This window comes from Schistocerca americana, chromosome 6 (genome assembly GCF_021461395.2).
Source record: "Schistocerca americana isolate TAMUIC-IGC-003095 chromosome 6, iqSchAmer2.1, whole genome shotgun sequence".
Lineage (NCBI taxonomy): Eukaryota > Metazoa > Arthropoda > Insecta > Orthoptera > Acrididae > Schistocerca > Schistocerca americana.
In genome coordinates, this window is record NC_060124.1 from 380,784,200 (window position 1) to 380,803,165 (window position 18,966).

An 18,966-nucleotide genomic window follows, 5' to 3' on the forward strand; every position below is an offset into this window, starting at 1 on the left:
CAAATTGTAAATAGCCATTCGCTCTTTGTATTTTACCCCTGTCACCTTCAGAATTTGAAAGAGAGTATTCCAGTCAATATTGTTAAAAGCTTTCTCTAAAGTCTACAAATGCTAGAAACGTAGGTTTGCCTTTTCTTAATCTAGCTTCTAAAATAAGTCGTAGAGTCAGTATTGCCTCACGTGTTCCCATATTTCTACGGAATCCAAACTGATCTTCCCCGAGGTCAGCTTCTACCAGCTTTTCCATTCGTCTGTACAGAATTCGCGTTAGTATTTTGCAGCCGTTACTTATTAAACTGATAGTTCGGTAATTTTCACATCTGTCACTGCCTGCTTTCTTTGGGATTGGAATTATTATATTCTTCTTGAAGTCTGAGGGTATTTCGCCTGTCTCATACATCTTGCTCACCAGATGGTAGATTTTTGTCAGAACTGGCTCTCCCAAGGCCGTCAGTAGTTCTAATGGAATGTTGTCTACTCCCGGGGCTTTGTTTCGACTTAGGTCTTTCAGTGCTCTATCAAACTCTTCACGCAGTATCATATCTCTCATTTCATCTTCATCTACATCCTCTTCGATTTCTATAACATTGCCCTCAAGTAAATCGCCGTTGTATAGACCCTCTATATATTCCTTCCCCCTTTCTGCTTTCCCTTCGTTGCTTAGAACTGGATTTCCATCTGAGATCTCGATATTCATACAAGTGGTTCCCTTTTCTCCAAAGGTCTCTTTAATTTTCCTATAGGCAACATCTATTTTACCCCTAGTGAGATAAGCCATCCCTGCTTAGCCATTTTGCACTTTCTGTCGATCTCATTTTTGAGACGTTTGTATTCCTATTTGCCTGCTTCATTTACTGCATTTTTATATTTTCTCCTTTCATCAATTAAAGTCAATATTTCTTCTGTCATCCAAGGATTTATGCTAGCCCTCGTCTTTTTACCTACTTGAGCCTCTGCTGCCTTCACTATTTCATTCCTCAAAGCTACCCATTCTTCTTCTACTGTATTTCTTTCCCCCATTACTGTCAATTGTTCCCCTATGCTCTCCGTGAAACTCTCTACAACCTTCGGTTCTTTTAGTTTATCCAGGTCCCATCTCCTTAAAATCCCACCTTTTTGCAGTTTCTTCAGTTTTAATCTACAGTTCATAACCAGTAGATTGTGGTCGGAGTCCACATCTGTCCCTGGAAATGTCTTACAATTTAACACCTGGCTCCTAAATTTCTGTCTTACCATTATACGAGGGGCGTTCAGAAAGTAAGCTCCGATCGGTCGCGAAATGGAAACGACTATGAAAATCCGATACAGCTTTGCACAGATGTGTTGGGTAGTGTCTCTAGTACAACCCCAGTTAGCATCACGTCGCTCTTCTCATTTCTGAGCTCGCAGTGAGTGCGTAAAGATGTCTAGAAAATAGTGTCTGCCGCCAAGTACGAGGGCCTGGTGAGAAATTTCGCCTTAAGCTATGCAGCTAACATTACATAACAGTCGTGCTGTTTCTTCTTCAAGACAATTCTCAGCCGCATTCTGCAGGGGCAATGAAGATGCTCCTGCATCGTTTTCAAATGGAAATGTGAGATTACCCACAATACAGTCCGCAATTGCCTCCCCCTGAGTTTCATCTCTGGTCACATGAACCGCTGTCTTTGAAGACAACATTTTTGACACAGACAACGAGGTGTATGCCAGCGTGGAGAATTGGCGGAAAGCACTGGCGGCTGCCTTCTATGATGAGGCTATTGAAAAGTTTGTACAACGCTATGACAAAAGTCTAAGTCAGAACGGCGACTACGTAGAGAAGTAGCTGAAAGGTGTAGCTAATTGTTACAAGTAAAACATTTCTGATGTTCACTGTGGTTTCAATTTGGCAATCAATCGGAGCTTACTTTCTGAACAGGCCTCGTACAATCTATCTGAAACCTTAGAGTATCTCCAGGGTTCTTCCATGTATACAACCTTCTTTCATGATTCTTAAACCAAGTGTTAGCTATGATTAAGTTATACTCTGCGCAAAATTCTACCAGGCGGCTTCCTCTTTCATTTATTAGCCCCAATCCATATTCACCTATGTTTCCTTCTCTCCCTTTTCCTACTCTTGAATTCCAGTCACCCATGACTATTAAATTTTCGTCTCCCTTCACTACCTGAATAATTTATTTTATCTCATCATACATTTCATCAACTTCTTCATCATCTGCAGAGCTAGTTGGCATATAAATTTGTACTACTGTAGTAGGCGTGGGCTTCGTGTCTACCTTGGCCACAATAATGGGTTCACTATGCTGTTTGTAGTAGCTTACCCGCACTCCTATTTTTTTTATTCATTTTTAAACCTACTCCTGCATTACCCCTATTTGATTTTGTATTTATAACCCTGTATTCACCTGACCAAAAGTCTTGTTCCTCCTGCCACCGAACTTCACTAATTCCCACTATATCCAACTTTAACCTATCCATTTCCCTTTTTAAATTTTCTAGCCTACATGCCCGATTAAGGGATCTGACATTCCACGCTCCGATCCGTAGAATGCCAGTTTTTTTTCTCCTGATAACGACGTCCTCCTGAGTAGTCCCCACCCGGAGATACGAATAGGGGACTATTTTACCTCCGGAACATTTTACCCAAGAGGACGCCATCATCATTTATCCATGCAGTAGAGCTGCATGCCCTCGGGAAAAATTACGGCCATAGTTTCCCCTTGCTTTCAGCCGTTCGCAGTACCAGCACAGCAAGGCCGCTTTGGTTAGTGTTACAAGGCCAGATCAGTCAATCATGCAGACTGTTGCCCCTGCAACTACTGAAAAGGCTGCTGCCCCTCTTCAGGAACCACACGTTTGTCTGGCCTCTCAAAAGATACCCCTCCGTTGTGGTTGCACCTACGGTACGGCTATCTGTATCGCTGAGGCACGCAAGCCTCCCCACCAACGGCAAGGTCTATGGTTCATGGGGGGGGGGGGGGGGGGGGAGAATGGTCGAAGTAGAGGGGATATGAAGTGCAGACTGGCAATGGCAATAAAAGTGTTTCTGAAGAAGAGAAAGTATTTGTATGGCGCGTAGCCATGTATGGAAGTGAAACATGGACAATAAGTAGTTTAGACAAGAAGAAAATCGAAGCTTTCGAAATGTGGTACTACAGAAGATTGCTGAAGATTAGATGGGTAGATCACGTAACTAATGAGGAAGAACTGATCAGAAATGGGGAGAAGAGGAATTTGTGGCGCAACTTCATTAGAAGAAGGAATCGGTTGGTAGGACACGTTCTGAGGCATCAAGGGAACATAAATTTAATATTGGAGGGAAGTGCGGAGGTTAAAAATCGTGGAAGGAGACCAAGGCATTAATACACTAAACAGATTCAGAAGGATGTAGGTTGCGGTAGTTGGTAGTTACTCGGAGATGAAAAAGCTTGCACAGGATAGAGTAGCATGGAGAACTGCATCAAACCAGTCTCTGGACTGAAGACCACAACAACTACAACGATCACTCGTGTTATAGAGGATTTCTCAAACATCGAACCATGTATTCATGAAGCTGGCAGAAAAAAAATACAGGGTGCGAACCGGTAACTTAAACAGAAACAAGACGGTAATTATAACGGTCGTTAAAGGTAGGCAGTAGTTGAGAAATGAGTGAGACAGCACTACTGCCTAGCCCCCCCCCCCCCCCCCAACCACATTAACCAATTTGTTGATCGAGAAAGCAGTAAGGATACTAATGAGAGAACTTGGGAAGGTAATTAATGTTCATGGACTTGAAATAAAAATATTGGGATTCGACGATGCCATTTAGATGAGGCCACAGATAATAAAGACATTGGAATATCAGTTGAGGGAATGGACAATGTCTTCAAAAGTGTCTGTCAGATGAATGAAAACAAAAGTGGAACAGTGGCAGTGGCGGGTAACTCAATTAAAGCAGGCGATTTAGAGGGAATTAAATTAGAAAACTATACAGTAAAAGTAGTAGATGTGTTTGCTATCTGGGCAGCAAAATAGCTCACCACGGCCGAAGTAAAGAGAACATAAAACGCAGATTGGAACAGAGCTTTTTTTCATTTCCAATATAAAACAATTTGTTTGGAGTATAGCTTCAGGGGAAACGAACGTGGACAAGTAGTAGACAGATGATTGCTGAGGATCAGGTGGATCAGGTAACTTATCAAGAGAGATTGAAATGATTTGGAGAGAAAGGTGCCTTGTATCACAACCTGAGTAAAATAAGCTTGTTGCATTTCTGCTTCAGAAAACTGATGTCCAAGTACTGACCTTAAAATCGTATAAAGTATGAAGAGGGCTAGTCTGGAAGGGGCATTGTTGGTCCTGAAGATGGACTGGTTTGACCGAAACAGGTCATGAAAATAAATTGATTGAGCTATACTTCGCTGCAGTGCCTTGTCTGGTGACGCAAAATTCAAGCGGCAGGAGGGGACCAGGCGACGCAGACATCAAGTGGTACTCTCTTCCTCTCTTTTTTGTGATATTTGTTTTGGGCGGAACTGTCGACAGCGTGAGAACATTGCATATTGTGTACGAGCCTGCAACCCCACTCCAAACCACCGGCATCTGTCAGTCACGAAGTTACTTTAATCGAAGTATAGCCTTCGTTTTGGTTAGAAATATTTTGCAAACACACAGCAAGGTACAAACCTTCCCCGTTTCGGTGAGAAGATACTCGGTCACGCGGCACAGGCCACAGTCGCTCTCCCACAGTAGAACTGTGTACATCCTGGCCCGCATTGGTCGCAGGACGAGGCTCGTAGGTGGGAAGTCCTGTTTGGTCTCTGACAAGTCCTCCAGCACTTCACCGATCCGGAACACCTGGCGCTTCATCACGGACAGCAGCGTCCCCGGAATTTCGCCCGAGCCGTGCTTGTCTTCAACATGCGCGACCAGCTTTTCCCAGCTGGTCGGTTCGTAACTGTAGCTGCGAATGCCCGCCTCCACCATGGGCAGGGCGTCCCTCCATTTGCCGTGGAAGACAATTTTACACATGTTCACGACATCGCATGGGTCCTCGTCTTTCATCATTTCTGCCACTTGCTCGATATTAGTAGTCTTTTCAGGGTAGCGCTTCTTCAGATTGCCATGTGCCGTGAATAGAAGGTCCGCCCTGACAAAGTCATTACCGACGAAAGTTGCGAATGTTGGCATGTGCTCTTGCTCTATGCCTAGGTGAGTTGCGATGTCAACTGGTCGAAACTGGTACGTCTTCAGCTTACCATCTTTCTCGAGATTCCTGAAGGTTAGCACACTCGATACACCCTTCATTGCAAAGAAGTCCGAGTCGTTTGTGAGCACTCCGATGCAGTGTTTAGTGCCCGATATATATTTGGCAATGTCATGCTTACAGTTGCCCTTGGACAGATAGACTCTGCAGCCGAGATCCTTGAATATGACTCTGGCGGCCGGGATGACTGCTTCCGGTAACGTTCTCAGATTGCTGTCAGTTCGCATAATTCCTAAACGCAGACTGCCGAACAGGTTGCTGACAAACATCGTCTTATCTTTCTTTTTGTCCGTCCATGTGTGTATCTCATCTTCTACTGGGACGCCGTGAAAGAAAAACACGAGACGAATGCCGTTGTCACGGAACCGTTGCACAAAATTCGCGCAATAGTCTCGAAATTTCTTGTACTGGCCTCCACGAAGAAAATCTAGCGGCTCGTATATATGCCACATGCATGCAGATCCATCGACGGCGATCACAGGATCTTCTCCGCTTTTCTTCTTAAATTCTTCAGCGATTTTTTGTAGATCCACGACCTTATAGAATTTACCTTTTACGACGAAGCCGAAGAGTCCAGAAATGCCCATTCTTCTCTCGTTATTGGCAAGAGTTTTTCAGCAATATTGGGACGATTTTCTATCTCCTGCAAAGAGAAAATTAATTTGTTAATATTAGTGCAAAGATAAGTCTCGAAATTTTTGTAAATTTTATATGTATTCTATGTGGCCAAACGTCTCCGGATAATCCTTCGAACTAGGGTAAGGCTGGACAGCACAGGCTACACAGGATATCTCAAACTCAGAGGATCGAAACTAGAGATGTTACGGAGAATCCCAAACTGAGTATTTGGACACACGGAAGCCCACTGCTGGAAATAAATATTTAATTTTGTTACGTAGATTAACATCTTACAACACAGAGCAACATCTTAGACTCATAGCAAATGTTCGATGTGTCGAACGTCAGTGTGCGCACTTCGATTCGACAGATGAAACATCTTCACTCTCTCAAGTATCCATGTTTAACTCTTAATAAGGAAAAAAGTACTTAGGACCCAGTCAACCAGTTCCTTTTCAGCAATGACGTATATTAACTACACTGCACTAGCCAAGGAACAGAAACTCCTCTTCCTGTTCAGCAAAGAGAATATCTTTTGTTCAAGTGATCACGAATATTAATATTTGAAATGGGATAGGAAACACTCCTGGTGAATCTTCCTCCTCTAGTTGGAAACAAAACGTTATGGAAATTCATCTCGAATAAATACAACGTAATGTGCATCACTCACACATGGTGGAGGAAAATTTGGTTCGTATCTTACAAAGTGACCATATCCTCAAACCATCCGGTGTAATCTCACGTCATAATATTAATAAGTTAACAACGAAAATTGAAACACCGATTTTTGATACTACTGATACAAGGAGACCAATGAAACTTATATACTGGTAATTCGAAAGGTACTTTGCCGTAAAGTGTACAAAAATAATATCGAGTGTACGTAGCTGTTAACACAGGTAAATGGAAGTAGACATACACACATGAGAAAAGTTTTCCTCCGTCTCTCACAAAGTTACCAACTTCTACCCCCCCACCCCACCCGTACTGATCAGGTGCTATGGAGAAGCAACACACGGAAGTAACTGCGTAAGAGGGCGTGAACATAATATTTTCGCAGTCTGAGGAGAAAGCTGATGACTGAAGAGATCTCGCCGCAACGAAAAACGCCTTTGTTTTAATGATTGTCATTTCAACTCGTGCATCATATCCGCCACACTCTCTCCCCTATTTAGTGATAATACAATACCAGCTGCCCTTCCTTGAACTTTTTCGATGTCCTCCGACAGTCCTACCAGGCAAGATTCCCATACCGCGCAGCAATTCCAGGAGAGAACGGCCGAGCTTATTGTAGGTAGTCTGTTCACTAGATCTGTAGCATCTAATTGTTATGCCAATAAACCGCAGTCTTTGTTTTGTCTTCCCCACAACATCTTCTGTGCGACTTTTCCAGTTTAAAGTGTTCGTAATAGTTGTCCCCGGGTATTTACCTGCATCGACAGTCGTTAGATTTCTGTGATTTATCGTGTAACCGAAATTTACTAGATTCATCTTGTTGCCCATGTGGATTACTCGATACTTTTCATTATTTAGAGCCAACTGCCATTTTTCGCACCATACAAATATCACGCCTAAATCATTTTTCAGTTAACCTTCGTTTTCTGACGACTTTAATAGAAGGTAAACCGTAGCATCATCTGCAGACAATCTAAAAGGGCTGTGCAGATTGCGACTAAATCACTTATACATATGAACAGCAGAGGATCTATAAAACTGCCTGCAGATGCCACGTATTACTTTAGTTTTACTCGATGACTTTACGCCAATGCTACGAACTGTGCCTTTCAGTCGCACATCTGAGATGGTACTGCATAAGCACGCGGTTCGATTAGAAGGCGCTTGTGAGGAACGACATCAAATACCTTCTGGAAATACAGAAATAATTTGAGATCATCTGTCGATGGCACTCATTATTTCAAGAGGATGGAGTTTGTAGGCGTGTTTCTACATCTGGTAGATGATGTCTATTTAAAATCGCGGCAGTCACTAATTGTGCTGTGCAAGAAACGTGTTTTCTGAATCCGTGCCTACTATGTCTCAATAGATCGTCTTCATCGAGGTAATTCGTAACGTTTGATCAACGTATACGTTCCAAAATCCTACTGCAAATCGACGTCACTGATATTGGTCTGTAATTCAACGGATTACTCCCGTTTCCTGAGTATTGGACTGACCTATGCACCCTTTCAGTTTTTACGTAGAGATCTTTATTGGAGCGAGCGGTTGTATTTGCTAAGTTTGGGGCTTTTATATCAGTATACTCCGAAATGAACCTAGTTGTTGCACAGTATGGACTGGAAGACTTGCCTATATTAGGCGATTTTAGTTGCTTCGCTACACCCAGACATCGACTTCCCAGTTTCTTATGCTAGCAGCTATTCTGAATTCGAATTCTGGAATATTTACTTCGTCTTCATTGGTGAAGGACTTTCGGAAAACGGTGCAGTAACTCCGCTGTATAGGGACTGACATTGCAAGCATAACCACTGCTATCGCACAGTGAAAATAGTGATCGCGTATTTGCCGCTGGTGTACTTCACATACGACCAGAATCTCTTTCGATTTTCTGCAGATTTTCTAGACGGAGCTTACTTGTTCAAACTATAAGTGTTAAAAGCATTCCTACTAAAGTACGCGCTAAATTTCCAACTTCTGTAAAATATCACCAGTCTTGCTGATTTTGCTTTCTTTTAAATATGATATGCTTGTCTTTGTTCGTTCTGCAACAGTGTTCTGACCTGTTTTGAGTACCGTAGGAGATCTGTATCAGCGTAGTTACACGCACGCGATTCTTACGAATTTGGTACGTAGGACATTCGCAACTAAGAGCCATGATAATTAATTTAAAGAGATCCGCATCAGTTGTACTAACATTTATGTAAACCACCACCGGATTCGAAATTTAGGGCACTGAACTGAGGGTCATTGGGAAGAGATTTCGGAGCTCTTCTAGGACCCTAAGGAAGGCAATATTCGTAGGAACATAGTTGGACCCGGTATTAAACTGAAAATTAAAACACAATCAAAGATCTGATTTGATCTACTATACATGGTTTTTGAAAGCCTGCGACTGTAGATACAATAGGTTTGTTTATAAATAAATAAATCTTCTGCTACCAGTCACGATTTTTCTTTATTTTACTATTCGCACGACGCGTTTCGAGAAATAATTCCCATTTTCAAGTGCGCTTTTTTGGTGTGTATGAAGCCATTTCTTTTGATGTTGTCAGTGTGTGTGAGTCTGCTTCATTTTAGCGATTTTTAGTTGGGTATCAATTCTTTTTGTGAGGTTAGTGGCTAAAATTTAGAACAATTTGTACATACAGTTTTCTAATGGTCCATTTGTGTAGAGTCTCACACACACCTAACAACTCACACAACTTGTTGTACACTTTACACATCGAAAATATCTATATAAACAAAACAGTTACAAAGATCTTCTTACAGATAGTTCACAGAGGTAACATTATAGGTCTTCCACAGATTATGATATGTTTTTGTACAGAGGTTATTTATCTTAACAATTTGGCTCATGAATTACTTATATTGATTTTACACTTGTGCTTATTTCTATGTTTTACTATTTTTATTTAAGTATATTATCGAAACATCTGAAGAAATTCACTGATTCACTTTCCAGTTTTTCATTTAATATTTTATATTCATATTTTCTATAATGTGAATATATCTCCAGTTCTTCAAGAAAATCCATTTTATGTCATTTATTTAGTCGGTGGATTTGCTTCGATGGGTAGGGGTCTTCTAATTGGCCAACTCATTACAGACTTTGATTTGTGTCTTCTCAATGACGGTTCCCCTATCCACTTCAGTGCTGCCCATGGCACCTTTACTGTTATCAATCTCAGGATCACCTCTCTGCTCTTGTGGCTTCCCTACGTTGGTCATCCCATGATCTTTGTGACAGTAACCGGTGATTCTATTGTTCCCCCGCCCGCACGTTGGGCATTCAGCAGGGCCCCTTGATGCTTGTATACATCTGCTGTACACTTTGACACCGCTCTCTCGAATTGTAGAGTTGCAGGGTGTCTCTACCACTATTTTTCATGCTGCTGGCACTGCTATCCCCCTATCCACTTGTCTCATGTCGACGACCGGTATCGTGGTGTACAAAGAATGCAGCAATCTCCGTCCAGGACCGCCGATGGGCGCTGCAGCGATTTAAACGAGCAGGCCGCTGTGACCGAGCGGTTCTAGGCGCTTCAGTCCGGAACCGCAAGACCGCTACGGTCGCAGGTTCGAATCCTGTCTCGGGCATGGATGTGTGTGATGTCCTTAGGTTAGTTAGGTTTAAGTAGTTCTAAGTGTAGGGGACTGATGACCTCACATGTTAAGTTCCATAGTGCTTAGACCCAATTGATTTAATCGACACCTTTCACAGACTATCCTCCTCGCTTTTAAGCGTAGTATAGGGGAATGTACCCGTGGTCTAGGGGCAGCGTCTTTGATTCATAATTAAAAAGTCTTCGGTCTCGGGTTCGATCATCGCCACTGCCTAAATTTTGATAAATAATCAGCATTGGCGGCCGAAGACTTCCGGCATAATAAGTCAGCCTCATTCTGCTAACGGTCTTGTCAAAGAGGGCGGAGGAGCGGATCGAGGTTCAGGGCACTCTTGTCCTAGGGGGGGAAATTGCCCCTAAAGGCGGAAGAATCAGCAATGATCAACGACATGAGGATGCAGAAGGCAATGGAAACCACTGCATTAAAGACACGTAACGTGTATCCACAGGACATGTGGCCTGTATTTGAAGAAGTGTCATGATGATCTCTCCATTGGCAAAAGATTCCGGAATAGTCCCCCATTCGGATCTCCGGGAGGGGACTGTCAAGGGGGAGGTCACCATGAGAAAAAGATTGAATAATCAACGAAAGGATAACGTTCTACGAGTCGGGACGTGGAATGTCAGAAGCTTGAACGTGGTAGGGAAACTAGAAAATCTGAAAAAGGAAATGCAAAGGCTCAATCTAGATATAGTAGGGGTCAGTGAAGTGAAGTGGAAGGAAGACAAGGATTTCTGGTCAGATGAGAATCGGGTAATATCAACAGCAGCAGAAAATGGTATAACAGGTGTAGGATTCGTTATGAATAGGAAGGTAGGGCAGAGGGTATGTTACTATGAACAGTTCAGTGACCGGGTTGTTCTAATCACAATCGACAGCAGACCAACACCGACAACGATAGTTCAGGTATACATGCCGACGTCGCAAGCTGAAGATGAACAGATAGAGAAAGTGTATGAGGATATTGAAAGGGTAATGCAGTATGTAAAGGGGGACGAAAATCTAATAGTCATGGGCGACTGGAATGCAGTTGTAGGGGAAGGAGTAGAAGAAAAGGTTACAGGAGAATATGGGCTTGCGACAAGGAATGAAAGAGGAGAAAGACTAATTGAGTTCTGTAACAAGTTTCAGCTAGTAATAGCGAATACCCTGTTCAAGAATCACAAGAGGAGGAGGTATACTTGGAAAAGGCCGGGAGATACGGGAAGATTTCAATTAGATTACATCATGGTCAGACAGAGATTCCGAAATCAGATACTGGATTGTAAGGCGTACCCAGGAGCAGATATAGACTCAGATCACAATATAGTAGTGATGAAGAGTAGACTGAAGTTCAAGACATTAGTCAGGAAGAATCAATACGCAAAGAAGTGGGATACGGAAGTACTAAGGAATGACGAGATACGTTTGAAGTTCTATAACGCTATAGATACAGCAATAAGGAATGGCGCAGTAGGCAGTACAGTTGAAGAGGAATGGACATCTCTAAAAAGGGCCATCACAGAAGTTGGGAAGGAAAATATAGGTACAAAGAAGGTAGCTGCGAAGAAACCATTGGTAAAAGAAGAAATACTTCAGTTGATTGATGAAAGGAGGAAGCACAAACATGTTCCGGGAAAATCAGGAATACAGAAATACAAGTCGCTGAGGAATGAAATAAATAGGAAGTGCAGGGAAGCTAAGACGAAATGGATGCAGGAAAAATGTGAAGACATCGAAAAAGATATGATTGTCGGAAGGACAGACTCAGCATACAGGAAAGTCAAAACAATCTTTGGTGACATTAAAAGCAACGGTGGTAACATTAAGAGTGCAACGGGAATGCAGAGGAGAGAGCAAATAGGTGGAAATAATACATTGAAAGCCTCTATGAGGGTGAAGATGTGTCTGATGTGATAGAAGAAGAAACAGAAGTCGATTTAGAAGAGATAGGGGATCCAGCATTAGAATCGGAATTTAAAAGAGCTTTGGAGGACTCACGGTCAAATAAGGCAGAAGGGATAGGTAACATTCCACCAGAATTTCTAAAATTATTGGGGGAAGTGGCAACAAAACGACTATTCACGTTGGTGTGTAGAATATGTGAGTCTGGCGATTTACCATCTGACTTTCGGAAAAGCATCATCCACACAAATCCAAAGACGGCAAGAGCTGACAAGTGCGAGAATTATCGCACAATCAGCTTAACAGCTCATGCATCGAAGCTGCTTACTAGAATAATATACAGAAGAATGGAAAAGAAAATCGAGAATGCGCTAGGTGACGATCAGTTTGGCTTTAGGAAAAGTAAAGGGAAGAGAGAGGCAATTCTGACGTTACGGCTAATAATGGAAGCAAGGCTAAAGAAAAATCAAGACACTTTCGTAGGATTTGTCGACCTGGAAAAAGCGTTCGACAATATAAAATGGTGCAAGCTGTTCGAGATTCTGAAAAAAGTAGGTGTAAGCTATAGGGAGAGACGGGTCATATACAATATGTACAACAACCAAGAGGGAATAATACGAGTGGACGATCAAGAACGAAGTGCTCGTATTAAGAAGGGTGTAAGACAAGGCTGTAACCTTTCGCCCCTACTCTTCAATCTGTACATCGAGGAAGCAATGATGGAAATAAAAGAAAGGTTCAGGAGTGGAATTAAAATAAAAGGTGAAAGGATATCAATGATACTATTCGCTGATGACATTGCTATCCTGAGTGAAAGTGAAGAAGAATTAAATGATCTGCTGAACGGAATGAACAGTCGAATGAGTACACAGTATTGTTTGAGAGTAAATCGGAGAAAGACGAAGGTAATGAAAAGTAGGAGAAATGAGAACAGCGAGAAACTTAACATCAGGATTGATGGTCACGAAGTCAGTGAAGGTAAGGAATTCTGCTACCTAGGCAGTAAAATAACCAATGACGGACGGAGCAAGGTGGACATCAAAAGCAGACTCGCTATGGCAAAAAAGGCATTTCTGGCCAAGAGAGGTCTGCTAATATCAAATACCGGCCTTAATTTGAGGAAGAAATTTCTGAGGATGTACGTCTGGAGTACAGCATTGTATGGTAGTGAAACATGGACTGTGGGAAAACCGGAACAGAAGAGAATCGAAGCATTTGAGATGTGGTGCTATAGACGAATATTGAAAATTAGGTGGACTGATAAGATAAGGAATGAGGAAGTTCTATGCAGAATCGGAGAAGAAAGGAATATGTGGAAAACACTGATAAGGAGAACGGACAGGATGTTACGACATCTGCTAAGACATGAGGGAATGACTTCCATGGTACTAGAGGGAGCTGTAGAGGGCAAAAACTGTAGAGGAAGACAGAGATTGGAATACGTCAAGCAAATAATTGAGGACGTAGGTTGCAAGTGCTAGTCTGAGATGAAGAGGTTAGCACAGGAAAGGAATTCGTGGCGAGCCGCATCAAACCAGTCAGTAGACTGAAAAAAAAAAAAAAAAAAAAAAAAGGAATGCTGGGGCGCGCTGTGTTTCCTCCCTGGGGATGTATGGCCCTTCATCGCAGGTTTGGTCTAAGCTACGTAGCCTTCTGGGCCGCCAGCGACAATCAACTGTCCAGGGTACTCTGTGCACTGAAGCACTGGTCCTTGCAGAACACCTCGTTACACACTTTGTTACATAATCGGTGTCCTTTTCCTATCCTGCTGCCTTTCTCTGATAAAAACGCAGAGTTGAACAGACCCCCCTCTATTTCAACCCCCACCAAGCTGAACGCTATAATGAACACATCACTGAATGGGCGTTTTTGCAGTCCCTTATTTCTTCACACGGCACAGCCCCAGGCCTAGATTTCATCCACAACCAGATGATCCAACACTTGGACTTTAGCCAGTGGCAACATTTTCGTCTCCAACCGCATTTCGCCCACGCGTGCCTTCCCATCACAATAGCGGGCAGTATATTAATCCCCGCCGTTCCGTATAACCCTCCTGAACCCACCGAGTCCATGTTGGATCTCGACCAACGCGAGCATCAATGTCGCGATACGATAAACCGCAATCGCGATAGGCCACAATCCGACCTTTATCAAAGTCGGAAACGTGATGGTACGCATTTCTCCTCCTTACAAGAGGAATCACAACAACGTTTTACCAGACAACGCCTGTCAACTGCTGTTTGTGTATGAGAAATCGGTTGGAAACTTTGTAGGTGTCGCCACCGGCGCCAGCCTTGTATGAATGCTCTGATAAAGCTAATAATTTGCGTATGACAGCATCTTCTTCCTGTTGGTCAAATTTCACGTCTGTAGCACGTCATCTTCATGGTGTAGCAATATTAATGACCAGTAGTGTAGATGATCTGAAAATGGCAATTAAAATTTGTCGAAGGTAGTCGTCTAATTTCTGCGATCTAGGCAAATAAACCTTCTCTAAGAAGAAGACGATATTTTTAGTACTTCTATGAACCTGAAAGAGTAAATAATAGCAGTGTAATTTGGTTATTGTATTGCGATAAAAATTGACGAAAGCTAACATAGTTTCTTTTTTGGTATGTACAATTTAAAACCAATTTTTTGGAACGAAAATACCAGCAGTGTCTTAGTGGGGCCGCAGCTTTCATTAGGAGCGCCGCACTGCAGGAAATTTTCCGTATGGCAGCGCCGGAAGGAGGTTACGCCTGCAGCTGTTTTCAAGGCTAGTGCGATAATCCAGACTGCTCACGCCAGCGGCGTCAGCGGGGTCTGGAGAAGAGATAGCGCTGGAAGCCGACACAATCGCACTTGGCGCTGCACTCGCCGAGAATCCCAGTCTGTCTACTATAGTTCCTACTGATGTTGTTGTTGCTGTGGTCTTCAGTCCTGACACTGGTTTGATGCAGCTCTCCATGCTACTCTATCCTGTGCAAGCTTCTTCATCTCCCAGTACCTTCTGAATTTGCTTAGTGTATTCGTCTCTTGGTCTCCCTTTACGATTTTTACCCTCCACGCTGCCCTCCAATACTAAACTGGTGATTCCTTGATGCCTCAGAACATGTCCTGCCAACCGATCCCTTCTTCTAGTCAAGTTGTGCCAAAAACTTCTCCCCAATCCTATTCAATACTTCCTCATTAGTTATGTGATCTACCCATCTAATCTTCAGCATTCTTCTGTAGCACCACATTCCGAAAGCTTCTATTCTCTTCTTGTCTAAACTATTTATCGTCCATGTTTCACTTCCATACATGGCTACACTCCATACAAATACTTTCAGAACTGCATCACCCGGCTTAATTCGACTGCATTCCATTATCCTTGTTTTGCTTTTGTTGATGTTCTTCTTATATCCTCCTTTCAAGACACTATCCATTCCGTTCAACTGCTCTTCCAAGTCCTTTGCTGTCTGACAGAATTACAATGTCATCGGCGAACCTTAAAGTTTTATTTTTTCTCCATGGATTTTAATACCTACTCCGAACTTTTCTTTTGTTTCCTTCACTGCTTGCTCAATATAGAGATTCAATAACATCGGGGAAAGGCTACAACCCTGTCTCACTCCCTTCCCAACAACTGCTTCCCTTTCATGTCCCTCGACTCTTATAACTGCCATCTGGTTTCTGTACAAATTGTAAATAGCCTTTCGCTCCCTGTATTTTACCCCTGCCACCTTTAGAATTTGAAAGAGAGTATTCCAGTCAACATTGTCAAAAGATTTCTCTAAGTCTACAAATACTAGAAACGTAGGTTTGCCTTTCCTTAATCTAGCTTTTAAGATAAGTCGTAGGGTCAGTATTGCCTCACGTGTTCCAACATTTCTGCAGAATCCAAACTGGTCTTCCCCGAGGTCGGCTTCTACCAGTTTTTCCATTCGTCTGTAAAGAATTCGCGTTAGTATTTTGCAGCTGTGAATTTTAAATTGATAGTTCGGTAATTTTCACATCTGTCAACACCTGCTTTCTTTGGGATTGGAATTATTATATTCCTCTTGAAGTCTGAGGGTATTTCGCCTGTCTCATACATCTTGCTCACCAGATGGTTGAGTTTTGTCGGGACTGGCTCTCCCAAGGCTGTCAGTAGTTCTAATGGAATGTTGTCTGCTCCCGGAGCTTTGTTTCGACTCAGGTCTTTCAGTGCTCTGTCTAACTCTTCACGCAGCATCATATCTCCCATTTCATCTTCATCTACATCCTCTTCCATTTCCATAATATTGTCCTCAAGTACATCGCCCCTATATAGACCCTCTATATACTCCTTCCACCTTTCTGCTTTCCCTTCTTTGCTTAGAACTGGGTTCCCATCTGAGCTCTTGATATTCATACAAGTGGTTCTCTTTTCTCCAAAGGTCTCTTTGATAAACTAATAAAATCTCAGAATTACCACACACGTCGACCAGTCATTACACGCAACCTGATTAAAATTATCCGCAATTCACCACCGACATGTACATCTACATGGATACTTTGCAAATCACATTTAAGTGCCTACAAGAGGGTTCATCGAACCACCTCCACATTTCTCTATTATTCCCATCTCATATAGCGTACTTAAAGGACGAACACCTATATCTTTCCGTACGAGCTCTGTTTCCCCTATTTTATAATGGTGATCGTTTCTCTCTGTGTAGGTCGTCATCAACAAAATATTTTCGCATTCGGAGGAGAAAGCTAGTGTTTGGAATTTCGTGAGAAGATTTCGCCGCACCGAAAACGCCTTTGTTTTAATGATGTCCACCCATAATCCTGTATCGCTTTAGCGACACTCTATCCCCTATTTCGCGGTAATACAAAACGTGCTGCCCTTCTTTGAACTTTTTCAATGTACTCCGTCAATCCTGTCTGGTAAGGATCCCACTCCGCGCAACAGTATTCTCAAAGAGCACGGACAGGCCTAGTGTAGGCAGTCTCTTTAGTAGATCTATTACTTTTCTAAGCGTCCTGCCAATTAAAACGTAGTCAATGGTTAGCCTTCCCCACAATATTTACAATGTGTTCTTTCCAACTTAAGTTGTTAGTATTTGTAATTCACCGAGCGAGGTGGCGCAGTGGTTAGCACACTGGACTCGCACTGGGGAGGACGATGGTTCAATCCTGCATCCGGCCATTCTGATGTAGGTTTTCCGTGATTTCCCTAAATCGCTCCAGGCAAATTCCGGGATGGTTCCTCTGAAAGGCCACGGCCGACTTCCTTCCCCGGCCTTCCCTGATCCGACGAGACCGATGACCTCGCAGTTTGGTCTCTTCCCACAACAACCCAACCCCAACTTTTAATTCCTAGGTATTGGTTCAAATGGCTCTCAGCACTATGGGGCTTAAGATCTGAGGTCGTCAGTCCCCTAGAACTTAGAACTACTTAAACCTAACTAACGTAAGGGCATCACACACATCCATGCCGAAGGCAGGATTCGAATCTGCGACCGTAGCAGTGGCGCGGTTCCGGACTGAAGCGTCTAGAACCGCTCGGTCACCAAGGCCAGCTCCTAGATATTTAGTTGAATATAAGGCCTTTCGATTTGACTGATTTATCGTGTTACTGAAGTTTAACGGATTACTTTTAGCTCTCATGTTGATAACTTCACACTTTCCTTTATTTAGGGTCAACGGCTAATTTTCACACCATGCAGATTTCTTTTCTAATTCGTTTCGCAATTTATTTTGATCTTCTGACGACTTTATTAGTCGATGAACGACAGCGTCATCTGCAAACAGCCTTAGATGCCTGCCCATATTACCGACCGTTGCGGCCGAGCGGTTCTAGGCGCTTCAGTCTGGAAGCGCGCGACCGCTACGGTCGCAGGTTCGAATCCTGCCTCCGGCATGGATGTGTGTGATTTCCTTAGGTTAGTTAGGTTTAAGTAGTTCTAAGTTCTAGGGGACTGATGACCACAGATGTTAAATCCCATAGTGCTCAGAGCCATTTGAACCATTTTCAACCTGCCCATATTGTTTCCCAAATCGTTTATATAGATAAGGAACAGCGAAGGGCCTATAACACTACCTTGGGGAACGCCAGAAATCACTTCTGTTTTATTCGATGACTTTCCGCCAGTTACTACGAACTGTGATCCCTCTGACAGGAAATCACGAAAAATGTACAAATGGGTGTGAAATCTTATGGGATTTAACTGCGAAGGTCATCAGTCCCTAAGCTTACACACTACTGAACCTAAATTATCCTAAGGACAAACGCACACAACCATGCCCGAGGGAGGACTCGAACCTCCGCCGGGACCAGCCGCACAGACCATGACTGCAGTGCCCAAGACCGCTCGGCTAATCCCGCGCGGCAATCACGAGTCCAGTCACATAACTGAGATGATATCGCATAAGCACGCAATTCCACCTACAAGCCGTTTGTGTGGTACAGTGTCAAAAGCCTTGAGGTAATCCAGAAATACGGAATCAGTCTGAAATCCCCTGTCAGTAGCATTCGACACTTCAAGCGAGTAAAGAGCTAGTTGTATTTCACAAGAACGATGTTTTCTAAATCCATGTTGATTGCGTATCAATAGACCGTTTTCTTCGAGGTAATTCATAATGTTCGATCACCAAGGGTCACGAGTGTCGATATCGCCAGTAGAAAGAAGGCGGGGAGAATTGTCAGAAGTGAAGTAGCAGGATATGTCAGAAAAAAAGGCTCTGAGCACTATGGGACTCAACATCTGAGGTCATCAGTCCCCTAGAACTTAGAACTACTTAAACCTAACCAACCTAAGGACATCACACACATCCATGCCCGAGGCAGGATTCGAACCTGCGACCGTAGCAGTCGCGCGGTTCCAGACTGAAGCGCCTAGAGCCGCTCGGCCACTTCGGCCGACGATACGTCAGACAGAAGACGTCAATAACTTGGAAAGTGAACTAGTCATTGTACGTCCCCTGAGTAACAAATCCACCAG

General features: G+C 43.1%; 1 protein-coding gene across 1 annotated transcript in view; it reads right to left on the reverse strand.

Moving 5' to 3' along the window:
* LOC124619310 overlaps window positions 1-18,966 on the reverse strand; it is an 89,499-nt gene that overhangs the window by 39,994 nt on the left and 30,539 nt on the right. Inside the window, exon 2 of the mRNA XM_047145617.1 lies at window positions 4,648-5,870. Coding sequence (XP_047001573.1) covers window positions 4,648-5,814 — 1,167 coding nt within the window. The 5' untranslated portion in view covers window positions 5,815-5,870. The remainder of the gene's footprint in view (window positions 1-4,647; window positions 5,871-18,966) is intronic.